The 21364-nt window shown below is 44.1% G+C and overlaps 2 protein-coding genes across 7 annotated transcripts in view; one reads left to right on the top strand and one right to left on the bottom strand.

The window, feature by feature from the left end:
• LOC118357442 (glutamate dehydrogenase, mitochondrial-like) overlaps positions 1–21364 on the top strand; it is a 128585-nt gene that overhangs the window by 59820 nt on the left and 47401 nt on the right. The gene's annotated exons all lie outside the window — the stretch shown is intronic.
• On the bottom strand, positions 741–19903 carry LOC118357443 (LIM domain-binding protein 3). Of its 2 annotated transcripts, XM_035734545.2 has the most exons (9): positions 19476–19877; positions 11843–11994; positions 11579–11654; positions 7931–7953; positions 5810–6007; positions 5495–5524; positions 4257–4426; positions 1256–1292; positions 741–1169 (listed from the first exon to the last, which is right to left on the bottom strand). In XM_035734545.2, exons 1-9 carry the CDS (start codon positions 19569–19571, stop codon positions 1064–1066), a joined length of 888 nt encoding a protein of 295 aa, XP_035590438.1. In that variant the 5' UTR covers positions 19572–19877; the 3' UTR covers positions 741–1063. The 2 variants fall into 2 exon arrangements, with proteins under 2 accessions (XP_035590438.1, XP_035590437.1); XM_035734544.2 differs by lacking the exons at positions 5495–5524; positions 5810–6007; positions 7931–7953 and adding an exon at positions 9640–9950 and having other exon boundaries at positions 19476–19903.

Genomic DNA, 21364 nt, shown 5'->3' on the forward strand with positions numbered 1-21364 from the left:
GACTGCACTTGAAAAACTTTCAAAGTTCTTGAAATGTTCTGGATTGACTGACCTTCATGTCTTTTCTTATTTGAGCTGTTTTTGACATAATATAGACTTGGTCTTTTACCAAATAGGGCTATATTCTGTATATCACAACACAACTGATTTGTTAATTGAAATACATTCCAGGTGACTAACTCATGAAGCTGGTTGAGAGAATGCCAAGAGTGTGCAAAGCTGCCATCAAGGCAAAGGGTGGCTACTTTGAAGAATCTCAAATATAGAATCTATTTTGATTTGTTTAACACTTTTTTGGTTACTTCATGATTCCATATGTGTTATTTCATAGTTTTGATGTCTTCACTATTATTCTACAATGTAGAAAATAGTAAAATAAAGAAAACCCCTGGAATGAGTAGGTGAGACCAAACTTTTGCATGGTACTGTCTATAAATAAAGGTATTTCTGTTTTTTATTTTTAATCCATTTTCCCCCCAAAATTCCAAAAAGTGTTTTTTGCAATGTCATTATGGGGTATTGTGTATAGATTGATGAGGAAATTGTTTTATTCAAACCATTTTAGAATAAGGCTGTAACGTAATAAAATGTGGAAAAAAGTCAAGGGGTCTGAATACTTTCCGAATGCACTGTATCTCCCTACCTATCTCATTTCAACTGTTGATCACCGGGTGTCTGAGATTATGTCAGTATGTTGAAAGAAACCTACCAGAGACACATGACCAACACTCACATAGGCATTTTGATTTAAAGAAAATATTTATTCACATTGATAATAGTACATTTAAATTGTGTGGGTATATGTGCATTCATATGTATTTGTGTGTGCATCTTTGTTCATTGTTAGCATGCGTACATAGGTGTGTGTGTGCGTGTGTGTGTGCGCATGTCTGTGTTCACGAGTGTGTGTTTACATGATCACTTTTACAATTTCTCTTAAATACTTTTTTTGTACAATTCCCTATCAGTTAGGAGAGGCAAAACAACCAACAAGAAAGAAAAGCAAAAACCATTCCAAACATTATAATCATTCCTAAGATAAAGGATAGATCTGGCAGATAAATCAGAAGGGAGTCTCAGGGACATTGAGGATCTGAGCTGAGAGCCCGTTGTGCCAGTTCTTCAGCTTGCGGAAGCGAGGTCCTTTCACCTCCGATTCAAACTTATCCCTGGGAGAAAGACAGAGAGAGAAAGACGGAGGGTAAAGTGTGTGCGTGCGCGCGCGTGTGTGTGTGTGTGTGCGCGCGCGCCTCACCTCGACCTCTGCAGGGCCTCCTCATCTGGGTCTTGCACTGAGGACAGCGAAGGGAGGGAAGAGAAGAGAGGGAGAAGAGAGGTGAGGATTGTCACGCCTTGGTCTTAGTATTTTGTGTTTTCTTTAATTATTTGTTCAGGCCAGCGTGTGACATGGGTTTAATGTTGTGTTTTGTATTGGGGGTTTTGTAGGTATTGGGATTGCGTCTGAGTAGGGGTGTAGCATAGGTTGGCTGCCTGAGGCGGTTCTCAATCAGAGTCAGGTGATTCTCGTTGTCTCTGATTGGGAACCGTATTTAGGTAGCCTGGGTTTCACTTTGTATTTTGTGGGTGATTGTTCCTGTCTCTGTGTAGTTTCACCAGATAGGCTGTAATTAGTTTCCACGTTCCGTTTGTTGTTTTGTATTTGTATCAGTTTTTTCATGTATCGCGATTCATTCATTAAAGACATGAGTAACCACCACGCTGCATTTCGGTCCGACTCTCTTTCTAAAAACGAAGAACGCCTTTACAGAATCACCCACCACACACGGACCGAGTGGCGTGGAAACAGGCAGCGACAGCAGGAGCAGCAAAAGGAGGATGAATTATTCAGAGAATGGACATGGGAAGACGTGTTGGATCGTAAAGGTTGTTACACTTGGGAGGAGATACTGGCCGGAAGAGATCGCCTCCCGTGGGAACAGGTGGAGGCACTTAGGAGAGCAGAGGCAGCCGGAGGTAGGAGCCGACGATACGAGGGAACACGGTTGGCAAGGAAGCCCGAAAAGCAGCCCAAAAAAATTGGTCCTCAAGATCTCCAGTGCGCCTGCACGGTCCGGTCTATCCAGAGCCACCTCCACACACCAGTCCACCAGTAGCAACTCCCCGCACCAGGCTTCCTGTGCGTGTCCTCGGCCCAGTACCACCAGTGCCAGCACCACGCATCAGGCCTACAGTGCGCCTCGCCTCTCCTGTGCTGTCGGAGTCTCCCGCCTGTTCAGCGCTATCAGAGCCTTCCTACTCTACAGCGCTGCTGGAGTCTCCTGTCTGTTCAGCGCTATCAGAGCCTTTCTCCTCTCCTGCGCTGTCGGAGTCTCCCGCGCTGTCGGAGTCTCCCGCCTGTTCAGCGCTATCAGAACCTTCCTCCTCTACAGCGCTTCCTCCTGCCTGTTCGGAGCAGCCTGAGCTGCCAGTCTGCAGGGAGCTGTCAGTCTGCAAGGTGCTGTCAGTCTGCATGAAGCAGCCAGAGCTGTCAGTCTGCAAAGAGCTGCCAGTCTGCAAGGAGCTGTCAGTCTGCAAGGAGCTGTCAGTCTGCAAGGAGCTGCCAGTCTGCAGGGTGCTGTCAGCCTGCATGGAGCAGTCAGAGCTGTCAGTCTGCATGAAGCAGCCAGAGCTGTCAGTCTGCAAAGAGCTGCCAGTCTGCAAGGAGCTGTCAGTCTGCAAGGAACTGTCAGTCTGTAAGGAGCTATCAGTCTGCAAGGAGCTGCCAGTCTGCAGGGTGCTGTCAGCCTGCATGGAGCAGCCAGAGCTGTCAGTCTGTATGAAGCAGCCAGAGCTGTCAGTCTGTATGAAGCAGCCAGAGCTGTCAGTCTGCATAAAGCAGCCAGAGCTGTCAGTCTGTATGAAGCAGCCAGAGCTGTCAGTCTGCATGAAGCAGCCAGAGCTGTCAGTCTGCATGAAGCAGCCAGAGCTGTCAGTCTGCAAGGAGCTGTCAGTCTGCAGGGAGCTGTCAGCCTGCATGGAGCAGCCAGAGCTGTCAGTCTGCAAGGAGCTGTCAGTCTGCATAGAGCAGCTAGATCCGCCAGTCAGCCATGATCTTCTACATCTGCCAGTCAACCAGATTCTTCCAGATCTGCCAGTCAACCAGTCTCTTCCAGATCTGCCAGTCAACCAGAATCTTCCAGATCTGCTAGTCAACCAGAATCTTCCAGATCCGCCAGCCAGCCAGGATCTACCAGAGCCTACTACCTGCCTGAGCTTCATCTCAGTACTGGGCTTCCCCTCAGTCCCGGGCTGCCCCTCAGTTTCGAGCTGCCCCTCAGTCCCGAGCTGCCCCTCAGTCCCGAGCTGCCCCTCAGTCCCGAGCTGCCCCTCAGACCCGAGCTTCCCCTCAGTCCCGAGCTGCTTGCCCCTCAGTCCCGAACTGCCCCTCAGTCCCTCAGCTTCCCCTCAGTCCCGAGCTGCCCCTCAGTCCCGAGCTGCCCCTCAGTCACGAGCTGCCCCTCAGTCACGAGCTGCTCCTCAGTTCAGTAGGGTTCTGGGTGAGGACTATTAGGCCATGGTCGGCGGAGAGGGTGGATTATCCCAGGACGTGAAGGGGAGGAACTAGGACATTAATGGAGTGGGGTCCACGTCCCGAGCCGGAACCGCCACCATGGACAGACGCCCACCCGGACCCTCCCTATGGTTTTGAGGTGCGTCCGGGAGTCCGCACCTTAGGGGGGGTTCTGTCACGCCTTGGTCTTAGTATTTTGTGTTTTCTTTAATTATTTGTTCAGGCCAGGGTGTGACATGGGTTTAATGTTGTGTTTCGTATTGGGGGTTTTGTAGGTATTGGGATTGCGGCTGAGTAGGGGTGTAGCATAGGTTGGCTGCCTGAGGCGGTTCTCAATCAGAGTCAGGTGATTCTCGTTGTCTCTGATTGGGAACCGTATTTAGGTAGCCTGGGTTTCACTTTGTATTTCGTGGGTGATTGTTCCTGTCTCTGTGTAGTTTCACCAGATAGGCTGTAATTAGTTTTCACGTTCCGTTTGTTGTTTTGTATTTGTATCAGTTATTTCATGTATCGCGATTCATTCATTAAAGACATGAGTAACCACCACGCTGCATTTCGGTCCGACTCTCTTTCTACAAACGAAGAACGCTGTTACAAGGATACATAAAACATGAAGAGGAGAAATTTCTGAAGTACAGAGACAGAGAAGACATGAGATGAAGAGGGAAGGAGAGCGTAGAGAGAGAATAAGAGCTAGACAGAACAAGAGCGCGAGAAAGAGGTCGTTGAGTAGAGGTGTACTGACTGTATTCGGTGCCGGTGAGGTGGGCCAGCATCTTGAAGCTCTTGGACTGCAAATTGGCAGCCCGTCTGGCCCACTCGGCAATCTCCTCGTCTCTATCATGTGTCTGGATCACAGCCTGGTAGACTGGAGACGCACTGTCAACCACCGGGTCCTTCATAGGCAGGGAACCACTGCAGGCAGGGGACATGATGTCAGTAACTAGTAACGGAATGCAGACCGTAGGGGATAGAAGAAGGATGGATGCACATTACATAGGACCAAGTTTGTTTAAACCCTGGAGTAAGTTAGTAGTTGTCAATGCTCTACACATCGTCCCCCAGCTGGGTCAGCGCTATCACACCCACCGGATTCAGCTTGTTCCTTTGCACAAAAATAAAAACTATGGTATTTTTCTTTATAGAACCATTCTCAATAAAGGTTTCATAAAGAACCATTAAAAAAAAGGTTGTAACCACAGCGGAACCCTTTTTTGTTGCTTTAAAGAATAATTTTTTAATGGTTATTTACAGAACCTTTATGTGGAATGGTTCTATAAAGAACCTTTCTCAATCTTAAAAGGTTCTTTGTGGAACCAAACATTTTTTTTTATTCTGGTTTAATAGCCATATAATATTGTTAAAATTCAATAGTTTTTTATTATTGTGTCATGTATTACATTTAGAACCTCATGAGCATGGTTCTTTATAGAACCTTCAAAAAAAGGTTTCATAGAGCACCAAAAAGGGTTCTGCTATGGCTACAAGCCAAAGAATCCTTATATGTCACTATATAGAACCATTTGTTTTTAGTGTGTAGGGTTAGGAGCATCGTGTAGTGTTTGGAGGGTTAGAACAGGAGGGGGAGACCAGTGATACTCAGAAAATTCCCTTTTATGTCATCAGAACAGAGTTGACCCCTGAAAACATTCTGAGACAGCTTAGTTAACCCCTGAAACACCGCAGTTCACCTCTGGATGCAAGAAACTGGACACACGGACCATGAGACAGACGCACAGACAGAAAAAGAGCTAGACACATGGATAGAGCCATGTGAAAAGTACAAGAGCCATATGATATATGCAAATGTATCATGAGATGATATCATATGAGACAGATGTGAGTTTGATACGGTTTATTAGACTTACAGCATATAAGCCAAACATGAGCCCAATATTAGTTTATTACACATTATTTACATATCAGATATGAGAGGCGAGTGAGTAGGCGGTGAGTAAAGGATGAGTCGGGGGTGATACTTACGCCAGGGGGGAGCCAGCAGGTACATCCTCACTGAGGTCACATGACCAGAGGGGGGCGAGGTGGGGGTTTGGATGACAACACAGGGGTGGTTGATTGGTTGGTGGGTTGTAGATTAAGTGAAGGAAGGAAGGAAGGAAGGAAGGAAGGAAGGAAGGAAGGAAGGAAGGAAGGAAGGAAGGAAGAATAGAAAAAAAGAAAGAAAGACGTGATTGACACAGACGATAACTGGGAGTGGAGAAGTACAGCAGGACCCAGACAGAGTTCCAGCCTCTTAACACAAAATGTATTCTCTGCATTGTGTGTGTGCTCTCCTACCCCTCATGGCCCTTGGACTGTGACTGTCCGGCAATAGCATCCATGATGGCATCCTGTGAGTACATGGAGATGGGGGTGTTGTACTGAGCGTGAACGATGGTGGCCTTGCCTCCCGGGCCGCGCACCTCGATGGGCTTATGGGTAGACAGAGCCGAGTCCTTCAGAGCTATGGGGTTAAAGCTGGGCACATACTCCTGACTGGAGAGGGATATGGTCGGGGGGATACAGGGTCAAGGGTCAGGGATAAAGGTTCATTTTTGGGAGGGTTGGTCGGGTTTTGTGCAATGAAGGGGGCAGGCGGCGATGGGGATCCATATTTGGGTTCACAGGTTGTAAGGGAATCAGACGACCGGGCGGAGATGATATAAAAAGGGGAGAGAGGGAGAAAAGAAAGAGAGAAAAAAAAGGTGCAGGGATGGTGAGAGGTGCAAGAGGAGTAGGGTTCAGAGTCATCACTTACCTTCCTCTATCTGCGGGCTCACACACTGCACAGCACTAGGTATAAGGTATACACACAAGGTATACACACACATGATAAACACTACTAATGACTTCGCTTACTCCCGGTCTGTCTCACTCTTGTACATTTACAGTACCACTGATTACATTGTACCTGCCTGTCTCTCCACTACACTAGCACTACCTGTCTGTCTCTCCTGTATGCAATATCTGATTGTATAGTACCTGTTTGTCTCTCTCGTCACTCTCACTGCTTACTTTGTACCTAGTCTCTATCTACAATGTAAGCAGACTGAGGTGACTTCGCTTTTTCTACTTACTTTATTATTTATTTGATGTGAAATACATTGACTATAGTGTCACCTCAGGACTAGTAAATTGAGCATAAGCCATGACTTCAAGAAAATTCACCTGATCACAAAGTGGTCAAGAAATACAATGTCTCTGACACGTTTTACGGACGAGCAAGGAAAACCAAATCAACCCAAGCCACTACTAAACAGGCTGTAAGACGCAAACACACTCTGCACTTTACACACTGTAAATTCCTAGTTAGTTATGATGCTTTACTAATACACATATACTACAATGTGTACATGCACACATCACACACACACACACACACACACACACACACACACACACACACACACACACACACACACACACACACACACGCGTAGTACCATACGGAATATATTGTGAACGCATGTCTACACAGCAAATTCTCCAGTGTCAAATAAAAACTATTTACACAGAGAATGTTAAATCAACACTGAAAGTGTGGAGTCCGTGGACTCACATACACACCGGAACAGTGATACATTAACACATTGCTTAGGGCTCCCAAGTGGTGCAGCGGTCTAAGGCACTGCATTCCAGTGCAAAAGGTGTCACCACAATCCCTGGTTTGAATCCAGGCTGTATCACATCCGGCTCGTGATTGGGAGTCCCATAGGGCGGTGAAAAATTGGCCCAGGGTCGTCCGGGTTTGGCCGGGGTAGGCTGTCATTGAAAATAATAATCTTATCGGACTTTCCTAGCTAAATAAAAGTTGAAAAAGAAAATACAAAAAAAAAGCATTATTCAAATATTTCCCAGAGTGCCTTTCAAGTCAATTGTAGAGTTTCCACCCTTAACTGTATTTGTTAGTAACAGAGGCATTGCAGTCATCTGTTTTTTGTCCTATGGACTTCACCAAGTGAGATCCTAAGCGATTATGTCATCATATCTTCTTTTCTACCATCCGTATTTCATAAGACCTTATTTTGAGGCCCTATTTTTTCGCGTAGTACAGGGGCCTGAACTCATACACATCCATTTGAACCAAGACCACACCCATCATTATCATATTTCCAAGCATGTTCAATTGCAGGTGGATTTTTTGAAATTGTTTGTTTCAACATCCATGTTTGTGCGTGTACATTGAGTGATTAAGTGTTACCTCGTACTGCAAGCGGAGTCTGCCACATACACACAGCAAACTGGCAGGATGATTCTGACAAAAATGCTCAGAATAAACACACCATCATCACGAGAGAATCGATCAATGCTCACACTATGGGCACGATGCCATTCACGAAGTACACACAGCTAAGCATGCACAAATACAACCTCTTCAACTTTGTTCATGCAAATTCTGCACATTCAGACGGTACTGACTTTCCAGCCGTGTTTGCAATAATCTGTAACAATATGAGAGAGAGAGAGAGAGAGAGAGAGAGAGAGAGAGAGATCAGATATTACCAGATAGTAAGGTATAGGAGTTATAGGAGTCATTCTGTGTGTTATAATTAAGCAATAAGGCATGAGGGGGTGTGGTATACGGCCAATATACCCTGTATATGGCAAATATACCATGGCTAAGGGCTGTTCTTGGGCACGATGCAACGTCGAGTGCCTGGATACAGCCCTTAGCCATGGTATATTGGTCATATACCACCAACCCCCGAGGTGCCTTATTACTATTATAAACTGGTTACCAACGTAATTAGAACAGCAACAAGAAATATTTTGTCAAACCCACGGCTTTCAGCCAATCAGCATTCAGGGCTTGAGTCACCCAGTTTATAAAGGCTTATAAAGTTGTGTGTCATCAACTGTGATATTTCCCAGGATTGCCTGTGACTCAGCAGACTAACTGACAGGAGCAGGGGCTCCACAATCACATGACACACACACACGTACACAGACACTCATAGACATGCACAAGCGTACGCACAAACACTCAGACAGAAGAAGAAGAGCACTTTATTGTTCATTTTCATGGAGAGAATGGAAATGTCTTTTTACTTTCAGCCCAAACCCCCAAGATACACACACTACACAAATTGTTGAAGCTTATGTGTCATGGGCTGTATATAGAGATGGATCTATCCCGGGACACTGTGTGTGTGTGTGTGTGTGTGTGTGTGTGTGTGTGTGTGTGTGTGTGTGTGTGTGTGTGTGTGTGTGTGTGTGTGTGTGTGTGTGTGTGTGTGTGTGTGTGTCTGTGATACTGTATGAGATGCTTGGGATGCATTGCAACCCGAGTGGAACATTCCAGCGTGCCGAGAAGCAGCTGTTCCCGAGTTTGTGTACGTGTGAGCTTACAAAAAGAGAGTCGCCTGTACTGAACCAGGGATCTGCGTGAGTATACGGTCGTGCTTACCGACACTTTACCGGACACGTTTACCATATGCTGGTCAGCACAGCCACCGAACTTCACCACCCAGCTCAGCTGAGTTTAGCAAAGTAGTGACAGCGCTGCTCCCTCAAAGGCCATCAACTCCTAACAGCTAAAGCACCTGTCGTCAGCGGAATGACTGTAGTCGTCATCCACAGAGTGTGGTGCAGTGTTACCTGGAGACAGTCCAGGTGTGTGTCAGAGTGTGGTGCAGTGTTACCTGGAGACAGTCCAGGTGTGTGTCAGAGTGTGCACGTTACCACTTCGGGCAGCGAGTGTGCATGTGAGCCAGGAGAATGTGTTCCAGGAAAATCACGGAATGTTCTGAGTATTCTTGATCACTGTCCTGTTTAATGTGCACACAGGTGGGCAGGGATGTGTGATCCCCCCCCCCCCCGGCTCATACCCTAAGTTGTCCTAGAGTGGAGATAGCCAGGGGAGGGGGTGGGGACAGGAACAGAGTGAGGAGGGAAATAAAAAATTGGGACAGTACAACAAGGACGTTGTTCCAGTAGGTCCCGTGGTTGGGAGAGGAGGGAGTGTTTTGTCTCCTAGTTAGTTTGGATGGTTTGTTGCCGGAGGAGGTGATCGTGAACTCAGTGAGACTCTGGTCAACACAAGTGCAATATAAAGGGAACACGTGGCCAAAAGAAGTGTACTATACAGGGAACTGGGTACCATTTCATTATGGCCCCAGGCTACCTACCCTAGAAACGGCACTCCGCTGTCTGCCCCCTCTCCTCCCAGCTTGGCGGCCCCTGCCCCATCTCCTGCAACCTTGCCTTGCAGCAGGGCCATCTCTCTGAGAGTGTGTGCAGAGTACAGGCTGATGGGGGAGTTATACTGTCCCTTCTGGCTCGAGAGAGACACTGCAGCGGCAGGGGAGGGGGGGAGGAGCGGAGAGGGGGTACGGAGGGCAGGGGTCGGCTCTACAGGCTTTTTAGACAATAGTCTCCCAAACTTCTTCGCCTCCACCTCTTCTTCTTCTTCTACTTCTTTTTTAACATGCTCACCCTCCTTAATGACAAGAGAGATAGAGTGAGGGACTCAGAAAAACTGAGAAATGGGGAGAAAAGATAGATAGATAGATAGATAGATAGATAGATAGATAGATAGATAGATAGATAGATAGATAGATAGATAGATAGATAGATAGATAGGTGGTGTATCCTCTATAATATTTGGCCCAGGGGAGAACAACTGCCCCCTTTCATTGAAGCCACGGAAGTTCAAGACTGACGGCGTTAGCGTCCCCCTCCCCATTATGGTGAACGGAAAAATGACAGTCTTTGTGTAAATCCAATCATGGTACTAATAATTGCTTCTAATACACCAGATGTATTTAATTTTTTAGAAACACTAGTGGGCGCCAACACACAGCCTTCCAGTCTTCATGTATGTCCTTGAACCAAGGGTCCGGGCTGGGTTTTTACTACGCTAACATATGGAATTCTTTTACGATGGTAATAACAAGGGTCATTTAGCTATTTGATCTGGAATTTGAACAGAAATTTGATAAAACATAGAATTTGGCTTCACTGCTATTAGCCCATAGAAACACTTTGAATAACATACTAATGCGTGGCAAACCAGTCAAAATCATCTATAAAAAGGAAGTATGTTTTGGAGTCTCTGTCCTATATCTGAGAGATATAAGAAATCTCAGAAAATTATCAAATAAATGTTCTACCCATATTTAAGCATTTCTTTGCACTAAAGTACTTCCATATGTACTTCTAATCATTTTTTAAAAACTGACACCAGGTTACCTTCAGACGAGTCTTGTGAGGCTGGTGGGCATCGTAGAGCAAAACATGTACGTGTTTGTGAGAGTCTCACCTTTCGATGGTGGGGTTCATAATAGTTTGTAGCCCAAACCATTGGGACTATACAAACAGAAGTTGACACATCGGCGGCACTGACTTCAGACGAGTCCAAGGAAGCTTGCAGCTGTCGGACACTACAGGCTTGTGAGAAGACCGATTTTCGGGATGCCTCCTGATCCTGTAGCTCTAACACTTTTCACCGCAGATGTGGAAGCCCGACATCAGAGGATGCGGTGGATTGAGACGCAGCAAAAAAACAGATTTCTCTAGTTTAAACAGATGGATTTAATGGGTCGTTTTTTATTATTATAGTTCGATTTCTGCAGGGGCACAGATATCGCCTCTAGTGGGTTTAAAAACAGCACAAAGAAGAAGTTATTAGGATAATGGAGTTGCTAATGGAAGCCTCCAGTACCCCAGTTGGCCTTCAACTTGAGTAACTCGTTGAGAGGAAGCAGCACTGAGCTGGCGTGCACCGATACTTCCTGGATTAACTAAAACGGCGCATGTTATGTCTCCAAGAGATGGCATCTTAACCGATTCAATTTGGCTTCAACGCGCTGTTGTGTCTTCACATAGGAATGAATGGTGTCACATCATCGATGGCTTTATCCATTCATAAAACAGTCATTGCCTTGGCCAGAGCTTGATCCTCTGCTCTTTAATATGGAAGCTACAGCTGCAATAGAAACACTAGTGGGCGCCAACACACAGCCTTCCAGTCTTCAATTGATCCCGTCTTCTTTTGTTCAAGAGCAATCGCATAGACACTCAAATGCAGAAACTTTTTTTTGTGTGTGCGTGCATGTGTGTGTTTACCTTCTGGTGAGGAATAACTGACATGGGGGAGTCCATTCTGGGTGTTGCCATGGTAACAGTGGTAGGACGTTTCGACCTGGGTGCAGAGCCACAACAACAGACTTTTACATTTGTAAGTAATATCACATGTGTTATGTAGTTTTGCATGTTATCTTGTAAGTATTTTAAGATCTAGTGTGTGTGTGTGTGTATGTGTGTGTTTCTATACATGCATGCTTGTGCGCCCATTTGTATGTGTGCGTGCCTGTGTGTGCGTATGTTTACTTTTGCATGGTGAGGGCCAGTTTATTGGAGGCCATCTTAATCTTGTTCTGTGCCTCCAGGTGTGTCATGCCTTCTGTACTAAGGCCGTCTATCGATGTGATGATGTCACCCTGGACTAGACTGCCCCCTGCAGCCTTACTGCCTGGAGTTATCTAGAGGGGAGAGAGAAAGCAGAAGAGTTAGGAGAAAGGGAGGAAGGGAGCGAACGAGAGAGAAAGAGAACGAGAGAGAGAGCGAGCCCTGGGCACTGAACTCAGTTCAACGTCTATTCCACGTTAGTTCAACATAATTTCCTTCAAATGACGTGGAAACAACGTTGATTCAACCAGTGTGTGCCCAGTGGAGAGAGAGAGAGAGAGGGTAACAGAGGCAGGGTTATGTAAGAAAAACTGACATGGATACCTCTGCTCAAACACACACACAATTTGAGAGAAATAAGCATTATAGTGTATGGAACATTTCAGGGATCTTTTATTTCAGCTCATGAAACATGGGACCAACACTTTACATGTTGTGTTTATATTGGTCCTTCTGTGGCTCAGTTGGTAGAGCATGGCGCTTGTAACGCCAGGGTAGTGGGTTCGATTCCCGGGACCACCCATACGTAGAATGTATGCACACATGACTGTAAGTCGCTTTGGATAAAAGCGTCAGCTAAATGGCATATATTATTTATTATTATTATTATTATTATTATATTTTAGTTCAGTATATAAGGTCGTTATTCCTAGTGTCGGTCAGGTTATCTGCCTTCGCTCAAACCAATCAGATAAAGCTGTGTCTAATTGACCAGCTGTAGTTATCACACTAGGACACACCAGGATGGATCAGCATGTATTAACACCTACAGAATAGTATCAGGTCAACATCTTAACAGAACTCAACTGTCTATCTGTCATGTTCCACAGGAGACCTCAATGAGATGCGCCACAAAAGAAACACAGGTTTCTAACGCACAAATCACAACAGCAGGAGTCAGATCCGTTGTCAAAAGTGGACTGGCGTCTCGTTCTCTCCTGCTTGAGTATACTATACTCCTCTAGAAATGACAAAAACTAAAAACAGTTATCCAAAATAGTTTTATTGAAATGGGCACCATTTTCAAACGCAACTTTCAAGTGGCATGACTGGGCCGTGATAGAACAGCACTAGAGAAAACTAGCAGAAAACGCTGATCTGAACTAACTTCCTCATTAAAAAAACACCACACAGAAAGGCATTGATAGAAACACCGAATGAGCAGTACAAACTGCTCAGACAGTTGTTGTAAAAGATGTCAAGCTGCTTGCTTAGCAAGTACCACTTCCTCCTCATACAGAGGCTTGAATTCAGGACACACGGGACCGCCTTCCTAAAGCGTTCCAACCCATTGTGCTATTGGAAAAGGCCTTCTTCAATTGCCCAAGGCGCGACACTTGAGGCTGAAGAGTGAATTTCACATACCACCGTCTGCTACATTTGCAGAGTTAGATGGATGCACAGCAGTCTCTGTACAACTCTTAGGGCAGCGTAAGTAGGTCTGTGGGACTAGGGAGTACTAGAGGGGACTAGGGAGTCAGAGGTAGAGTAGGGGCTGGGGTACAAGGCTGAGGTATGGGGTAGACTGAGGACTGGGCATGGACAGAGAGACGGGGCTGAGGACTGGAATAGAGGATAGGCTTACAGGCAGCTCGTTAAAGAGATAAAAATAAAGAGTGCTGTTGACGCCTCCTGCATCAGTCTGTTTAACCTAACTGCCCCCAACTACCTGCTAGTGCCACTCAAACCCGCCTTCTCTATCTATCTCTTTTCGCCGCTCGCGCGCTCTTTTCCTCTTTCTACTCGGTGACGCCTTCTGCCTTTGTTCCTTCATTTATTCAGCGTGGGTCCGCATTCGTGTGTGTGTGTGTGTGTGTGTGAAATTGTTCGGTTGTTTCAGGATGGCTTCACAGCAGCACCATTTTTCTCTCCTTAACTGCATCTGCTCTCTTAACATTTCACCACCCTGCTCTGCTTATGCTGAATCAGCTACACACACACACACACACACACACACACACACACACACACACACACACACACACACACACACACACACACACACACACACACACACACACACACACACACACACACACACACACACACACACACACACACGCATGCACTGCATCCATCAGAACCAACTTTTGGACAAATCACGGTCTTGTTATCCATCCCTAAATATTCATTACTCTGCCATGGGACACAACAATGTATTCCGTCTCTCTTGAGAACATGGAAATAATGATGAACAGGCCTACATCTATCCTCCAGTCAAAAATCACATGACACTGTCTGCTAGACACTATCTGCGTTGAGACAATGACTTATCAATGACCCATGACCAGCTCATTTAATCCCTACCATTGTGCCGCTGAGTTGTCGTAATGCTTCAGAAAATGTACATTATCCCAGGGGTGCTGGAAGACAACGGGAGTAACCTAATTCATGTCCCTCTTACTGCCCTGAATGTCTCTGCTGACCCCACAGCTATTGTATGCAGTAATCATGTGTCTATGAACCAGAGTTATACTGTTAGCACTGAGGAAATCCACCGTGAGCAGCTCACCCTGCACAAACATAAATAACCTGAGCACCTCTGCTAAACTTCCCAGTAAAGCAATAAAAACAATCAAGCATCCCAGAAAAGTGCTAAGAAATAGCCCACGTTAACATATCAGGATTCAAGAAATCAATAATTTGCTGGTAACAGATGACATTCGTATTTTGACAATCTCTGAAACTCACTTAGTTAGTGGGTTCGATTCCCGGGACCACCCATACGTAGAATGTATGCACACATGACTGTAAGTCGCTTTGGATAAAAGCGTCTGCTAAATGGCATATTATTATTATTATTATAATACATTTGATGACACAGTGGTAGCAATACATTTATAACATCTACAGAAAAGACAAAGGTGGAGGTGTGGCCGTTTATATTCAGAACCGCATTCCTGTAAAGCTTAGAGAGGAACTCATGTTAAATATTGTTGAAGTAATATGGCTACATATTAAACATACATATAAAACCCATTCTGGTGCGAAGCTGCTATAGACCACCAAGTGCTAACAGTCAGTATCTAGATAACATGTGTGAAATGCTTGATAATGAATGTGATATCAACAGAGAAGTATATTTTCTGGGTGATTTTAAATATTGACTGGCTTTCATCATACTGCCCACTCAAGAGAATGCTTCAAACTGTAACCAGTGCCTGCAACCTGGTTCAGGTTGTCAGTCAACCTACCGGGGTAGTTACAAACAGCACAGGGATGAAATCATCAACATGTATTGATCACATCTTTACTAATGCTGCAGAAATGAGCTTGAAAGCAGTATCCAAATCCATCGGATGTAGTGATCACAATATAGTAGCCATATCTAGGAAAACCAAAGCCTGGGCCTAATATAGTGTATACGAGGTCATACAATAAGTTTTGTAGGGATTCCTATGTTGTTGATGTAAAGAATATGTGTTGGTCCGTGGTGTTTAAGGAGAAGCAACCAGCACTTGACACATTTATGAAATGACTAATGATTCCCAGTTACTAATAAGCATGCACCCATCAATAAAATGACTGTAAAAACTGTTAAATTCCTGTGGATTGATGAGGAATTGAAAAATGGTATGGTTGAGAGGGATGCGGCAAAATAAATGGCAAATAAGTCTGGCTGCACAACTGATTGGCAAACGTACCGCAAATTGAGAAATCATGTGACTGAACTGAATAAAACGAAGAAGAAACTACACTGTGAAACAAATATAAATGACATAAAGAATGATAGTAAAAAGCTTTGGAGCATCTTAAATAAAATTTTGGTCAAAAAGGCAAACTCCGCTCCATCATTCATTAAATCAGATGGCTCTTTCATCACAAAACTGACTAATATTGCCAACTACTGTAATGATTTTTCATTGGCAAGATTAGCAAACTTAGGCATGACATGCCAGCAACAAACACTGACACTACACATCCAAGTATATCAGACCAAATTATGAAAGAAAAGTATTGTAATTTAGAATTCCGTGAAGTGAGTGTGGAAGAGGCGGAAAAAGTATTGTTATCTATCAGCAATGACAAGACACCGGTGTCTGAAAACTTGGATAGAAAATGACTGAGGATAATTGCGGACAATATTGGCACTCATATTTAACATATCTTCAATTTAAGCCTACCAGAAAGTATGTGCCCTCGGGCCTGGGGGGAGGCAAAATACATTCCACTACCTAAAAATAGTAAAGCCACCTTTACTGGCTCAAATAGCCGACCAATCAGCCTGCTACCAACCCTTAGTAATGTTTTGGAAAAAAATGTGTTTGACCAGATACAACGTTATTTTACAGTCAACAAATTGACAACAGACTTTCAGCACGTTTATAGGGAAGGACATTCAACAAGCACAGCACTTATACAAATGACTGATGTTTGGCTGAGAGAAATTGATGATAAAAAGATTGTGCGGGCTGTTTTGTTAGACTTCAGTGAGGCTTTAGGCATAATCGATCATAGTATGCTGCTGGGAAAAACCTATGTGTTATGGCTTTACACCCCCTGTTATATTGTGTATAAATAGTTACCTGTCTAACAGAACACAGTGGGTGTTCTTTAATGGAAGCCTATCCAATATAATCCAGGTAGAATCAGGAAATCCCCTGGGCAGCTGTCTAGGCCCCTTACATTTTTCAATCTTACTAATGACATGCTACTGGCTTTGAGTAAAGTGTCTATGTATACGGATGACTCAACACAATACACGTCAGCTACTACAGCGTCTGAAATGACTGCAACACTTAACAAAGAACTGCAGTTAGTTTCAGAATGGGTGGCAAGGAATAAGTTAGTCCTAAATATTTCAAAATTAAAATCATTGTATTTGGGACAAATCATTCACTAAACCTCAACTAAATCTTGTAATGAATAATGTGGAAATTGAGCAAGTTGTCAGCAATTGAGCAAGTTGTCATGGTTAAAATATATTGATACAACAGTAGCTAAAATAGGGAGAAGTCTGTCCATAATAAAGCACTGTTCTGCCTTCTTAACAGCACTATCAACAAGGCAGGTCCTACATGCCATAGTTTTGTCGCACTTGGACTACTATTCAGTCGTGTGGTCAGGTGTCACAAAGAGGGATTTAAGAAAATTGCAATTGCAAAGAACAAGGCAGCACAGCTGGCCCTTAGATGTACACAGAGAGCTATTAATAATATGCATGTCAATCTTTGGTGGCTCAATGTGAAGGAGAGATTGACTTCATCACTACTTGTATTTGTGAGAGGTACTGACATGTTGAATGCACAATGACATGTTTGAACTACTGGCACACAGCTCAGACACCCATGCATACCCCACAAGACATGCCACCAGAGGTCTCTTCACAGTCCCCAAGTCCAGAACAGACTATGGGAGGTGCCCAGTACTACATGGAACTCTATTCCAAATGCAAGCAATAACATTTGATTTTTTTTTTAATATATAAAAATACACCTTATGGAACAGCAGTGACTTGTATAAAGCAACACAAACAGTCACTGACACATGCATACAAACACACATTTACATACACACTATACACACATGCCTACGCTGATTTTGTGTTGTAGATATGTGGTAGTAGATTAGGGGCCTGAGCGTGCACACTTAATGTGTTTGGAAATGTGTTGTTTTTATTTATATATTTTTCACTTTACTAGGCAAGTCAGTTAAGAACAAATTCTTATTTTCAACGAAGGTGTAGGAACAGTGGGTTAACTGCCTTGTTCAGGGGCAGAATTACAGATTTTTACCTTGTCAGCTCGGGGATTTGATCTTACACTCTAACCACTAGGCTACCTGCTGCCCCCAAAAGATTGTTGTGAAGTGTATCGTAATGTTTTTTTAAATGGTATAACTGCCTTAATTTTGCTGGACCCCAGGAAGAGTAACTGCTGCCAATCATGACACTACATTGCTACTCTAAACCAATCACATGACTCTATACAGTAGCTATTGCCTAATCGCACATTCTAATACTGTAGCTATCATGCAATAGCATCACACTATAGTGTTTCCATTACCCAATCCCACTGCTCTATAGGAGGGAGAGTTAACAAAGTGGATTGTGAAAAACATGTGGAGATGAAGTGAGGGAACTGACTCCACTCCAAAATCGGCCTGTGTGAAAAATAAAGAGTGATGCAGTGGAACTGGGTATTTTTTATAAGAAGGTTAATAATAGTGTCAAAATAAAATGTAATTGCTAATTGGCTTCATGAGGCCTATTTGATCCAATATAGCTTTTGGGATGCTTAGGTCTATGCATATTCACTTTCCATTGAATGTAAGCGGTTGAGTTCAACACCCACTCATCGAATTTTCAAAAAAGTATTCAAATAACGAGATGCATCCACCAATCCAAAGAGAGGAATAGGCGGGAACTTGATGGGTTCCATTCTGTGGACAGCGAATCCCATTGTTAGGGTGGAGACATAAGTATCACGTCGTTATATCCATATCTCTGGTTTGGAGGACAACGGAAGCATATAGAAAATGGACGCCTGCCTCCTGGTCCGTATCCCTTCCTGTGCTTTTTGTTTCTCTCCTCCCTTATGTTTTGTGTGTTTTAATCTTTTATTGGTACAACTTAAAAATAACACAGTTATGGAAAGAATCATGCTCGAAAATAAATGCTTTAAAAAACGGTTCCTTTGTTGTCTGCCTCTATTTCACGTTGCCTGCTCAACCCAGATTCTCAAAACCTGTTGCTTTTCCCCCCTCGTGACAGAAACACACACAGTCAAGGAGAAACTGGGAAACTGTGTGTGATCCTCTATTCACAACAACACGTTATGCTCCAGAAGCCATCATGTTCATCAACATCAACACCAGAACAGCACTTCAGGTTTCAGGGAAGGTAAAGTCTCAAAGTGAGCTAGCACTCACTAGCTGGCTATTTAGATAGCTCTGTACCTCACATCTGCCAAATCATTACAGCAATGAGGAGAGATCAGACTCTCCAGAGATCACACTCTTTCCTCACACAGCATCAGGTAGCTGATGCAGACTACAGGACAGAGTTGAGATGACTGGGAGTTCACAGCTCCAAAGCAGCCAGCAGGTCTGCGAAATGGACCAACCATTATGTACCTTTGTTTTTTTTTCTTCAGACCTGACCGGAGATAGTAAGAGGACCAGAGATGGACAAAGAGGATGTCTTTAGAGACACACTTGGCATCCGAGAGGCCCAGCAGGACGCTTTAGGTAACACACAGCTTTCCATGTGACCGCACCTCTCCTCCTCTCTCTCCCTCTCTGATGCCATTTGCCATTTCCAGATCCACTGGAAATACGTCAAAGTACCTGCAGGTGCAATAACACACAACTACAGCAACAGGTCTAGATGGAAAGAGGAGGGGTGTGACAGAGAGGGAGAGGAGTGTATTTTACAACTCACTAGTTGGCAGGTCATTCCTCACCCCTCGTCATCTGTCATCAATCATTACGTCATTAAATAAGACCCACGTTTAGCATGTGCGCGCGCACACAGCAACGCACCGTAACCACTATTTATCACACTCAAAGTCTGTTTCTCTAACACAGGAAAAGCTTAAAGTGTGTAGTGTCTTACCCTGGAGATGGTAAGTGGCATATTGAAGTCTTTTCCTCCATGTAGTCTGAAACCCCATGGTGCGGAGCCATTGAGAGATACTGTGTATGTAGCCATCTTCAGCTTTGGATAAAAACCTACACACACACACACACACCCTGCTTCCTCCTGAAAGCGCTTTCCTCCTTCACTCGCTGTCCTCTTTGTACTTGTTTCCTCTTGCACTGGCTTTCTGATTCCCCTCCTTCAGTCTCGTTCCGGAGTTCTCCCCCCCTGTTATTTCCAGACGGTTGGGACAAACACCTGATAGGAGGAGGAAGGGCAGGCGCTGAAAAGCTTCTGATACACACACACACACAGACACACGTATGCACACTCACACACCTACCACACACTCAAAATTAATTCAAACTTAAACCACACAACAGCTAGTCTAGTATTCATCGAAAACTGAAAACCTGAACAACGCATTAAAATGTGTATAAAAGTGTTGTTAGAGAGGTCTTGCCTTAGTTGAGGGTAAGGGAGAGACGGGACAAGAATAGCTGAGTGGAGCAGAGACGGGGATGGATGGCACAGGGGCCTTATAAGGCCTGTAATCCTACCCCCAGCATGCCTCACTCTGATCACCCTGCATTACTCACACATACAGATATAGACTCCTCTTAGCCTCACACATTCTCCCCTAGCTCTACCTCTATCTGTCCCTCGCATCAATCAATTCCTCTCTCTCTCTCTCTGTTTTTAATGTCTGTTTTGCTGTGATCTCACCTTCTCAATGTGTCACAATATCCCTTTGCATCACTTTTTCACTCCTTGACTCTCTCTTTCTATCACTCTCTCTTTCTATTTCTCACTCGTTCTCCCTTTCACTCTGTGTTATCTCTCCCAGGGGAAGCAACACATTACCGAAGTCTGATGTCCGAGAAGCACCTCTACCAGGAGACAGTCACCATGATCAACAAGATGATAAAGGATAAGCTTTTTTTTTTACCACCTTTTGACAGCTCTGTATGTTAGGACATTCAACTATTACATTTCAAAATTGTACATGTTGGATTACTGTACATGCTTTTTTTTGTGTACATAGAAAGGTGAAAAAAGGGTAGGTCTTGAAATGCGGGTATATCTTCACATTCTTAATCCACTACAATGGCAGTTTAATGATTTTAAATGTGTTTTACCATTATGATAGCGTTGTGCCACCAGTAGGATTAGTAAGTAACACTAATGATCGTAACACCGATGACACATTGTGGGTTATTGAGGATTTTAATAAATTGAGGCCACAGATGCTCAACTCTAAGGTCGTTTAACGCTTTAAAAATGATTGCTCATAAAGTGCTATGATTAATCATTTTGCCCACAATGATCCTTACCTTAATTTAAACAGATTAACTCCAGGGACACGTATTATGAACAATAGGATCCTCAAATTGATGACATGCTAAAAGGGTGTGATTAGCTAATAGTATTCTTTAATATAGACCCTCCCCCAATTACAGTTTCCACTGGTGCGAATACTCAAGGTCCTTCTATACCATTGTAATGAATTATTTTAAGTCGGTAGCAGCAATTACATAAATCTTAGCGACACATATTTGCAATTGAAAAAAAAGACATCTGTATACAAAATATGACCTACTTTACTTTCTAGCATTAAAATAATAGATAGATATCTCTAAATATGTCACGACAACTCTGCTCACCACTAGTGGGACTAGCCAATTTGCTTGCCCTGAACACTTTGGAATGATAGCGCTGGGCAGTATTACTTACCCACCAATGTCGTGATTGGCTGTGATATTGTGTACACATACACAATGGAAAGTGCATATCTCTCTGCCCATGTCATGCTGTGGCAGAATACATCACACACACACAGAGAGAGATAGATTATAATGTGTAAT

The sequence above is a fragment of the Oncorhynchus keta genome, chromosome 24, assembly GCF_023373465.1.
Source record: "Oncorhynchus keta strain PuntledgeMale-10-30-2019 chromosome 24, Oket_V2, whole genome shotgun sequence".
Classification (NCBI taxonomy): Eukaryota; Metazoa; Chordata; class Actinopteri; order Salmoniformes; family Salmonidae; genus Oncorhynchus; species Oncorhynchus keta.

Bases quoted from the DNA above. Each gene is read 5' to 3' on its own strand.
- LOC118357443 (XM_035734544.2), bottom strand. From the start codon at position 19,571: ATGGCTACATACACAGTATCTCTCAATGGCTCCGCACCATGGGGTTTC. The intron at 11,655-11,842 runs GTAAACATACGC...CTCTGCACCCAG, and splicing joins CTGGCCCTCACCATGCAAAA to GTCGAAACGTCCTACCACTG. The intron at 1,293-4,256 runs GTCAGTACACCT...CGCTGTCCTCAG, and splicing joins CCTCACCGGCACCGAATACA to TGCAAGACCCAGATGAGGAG.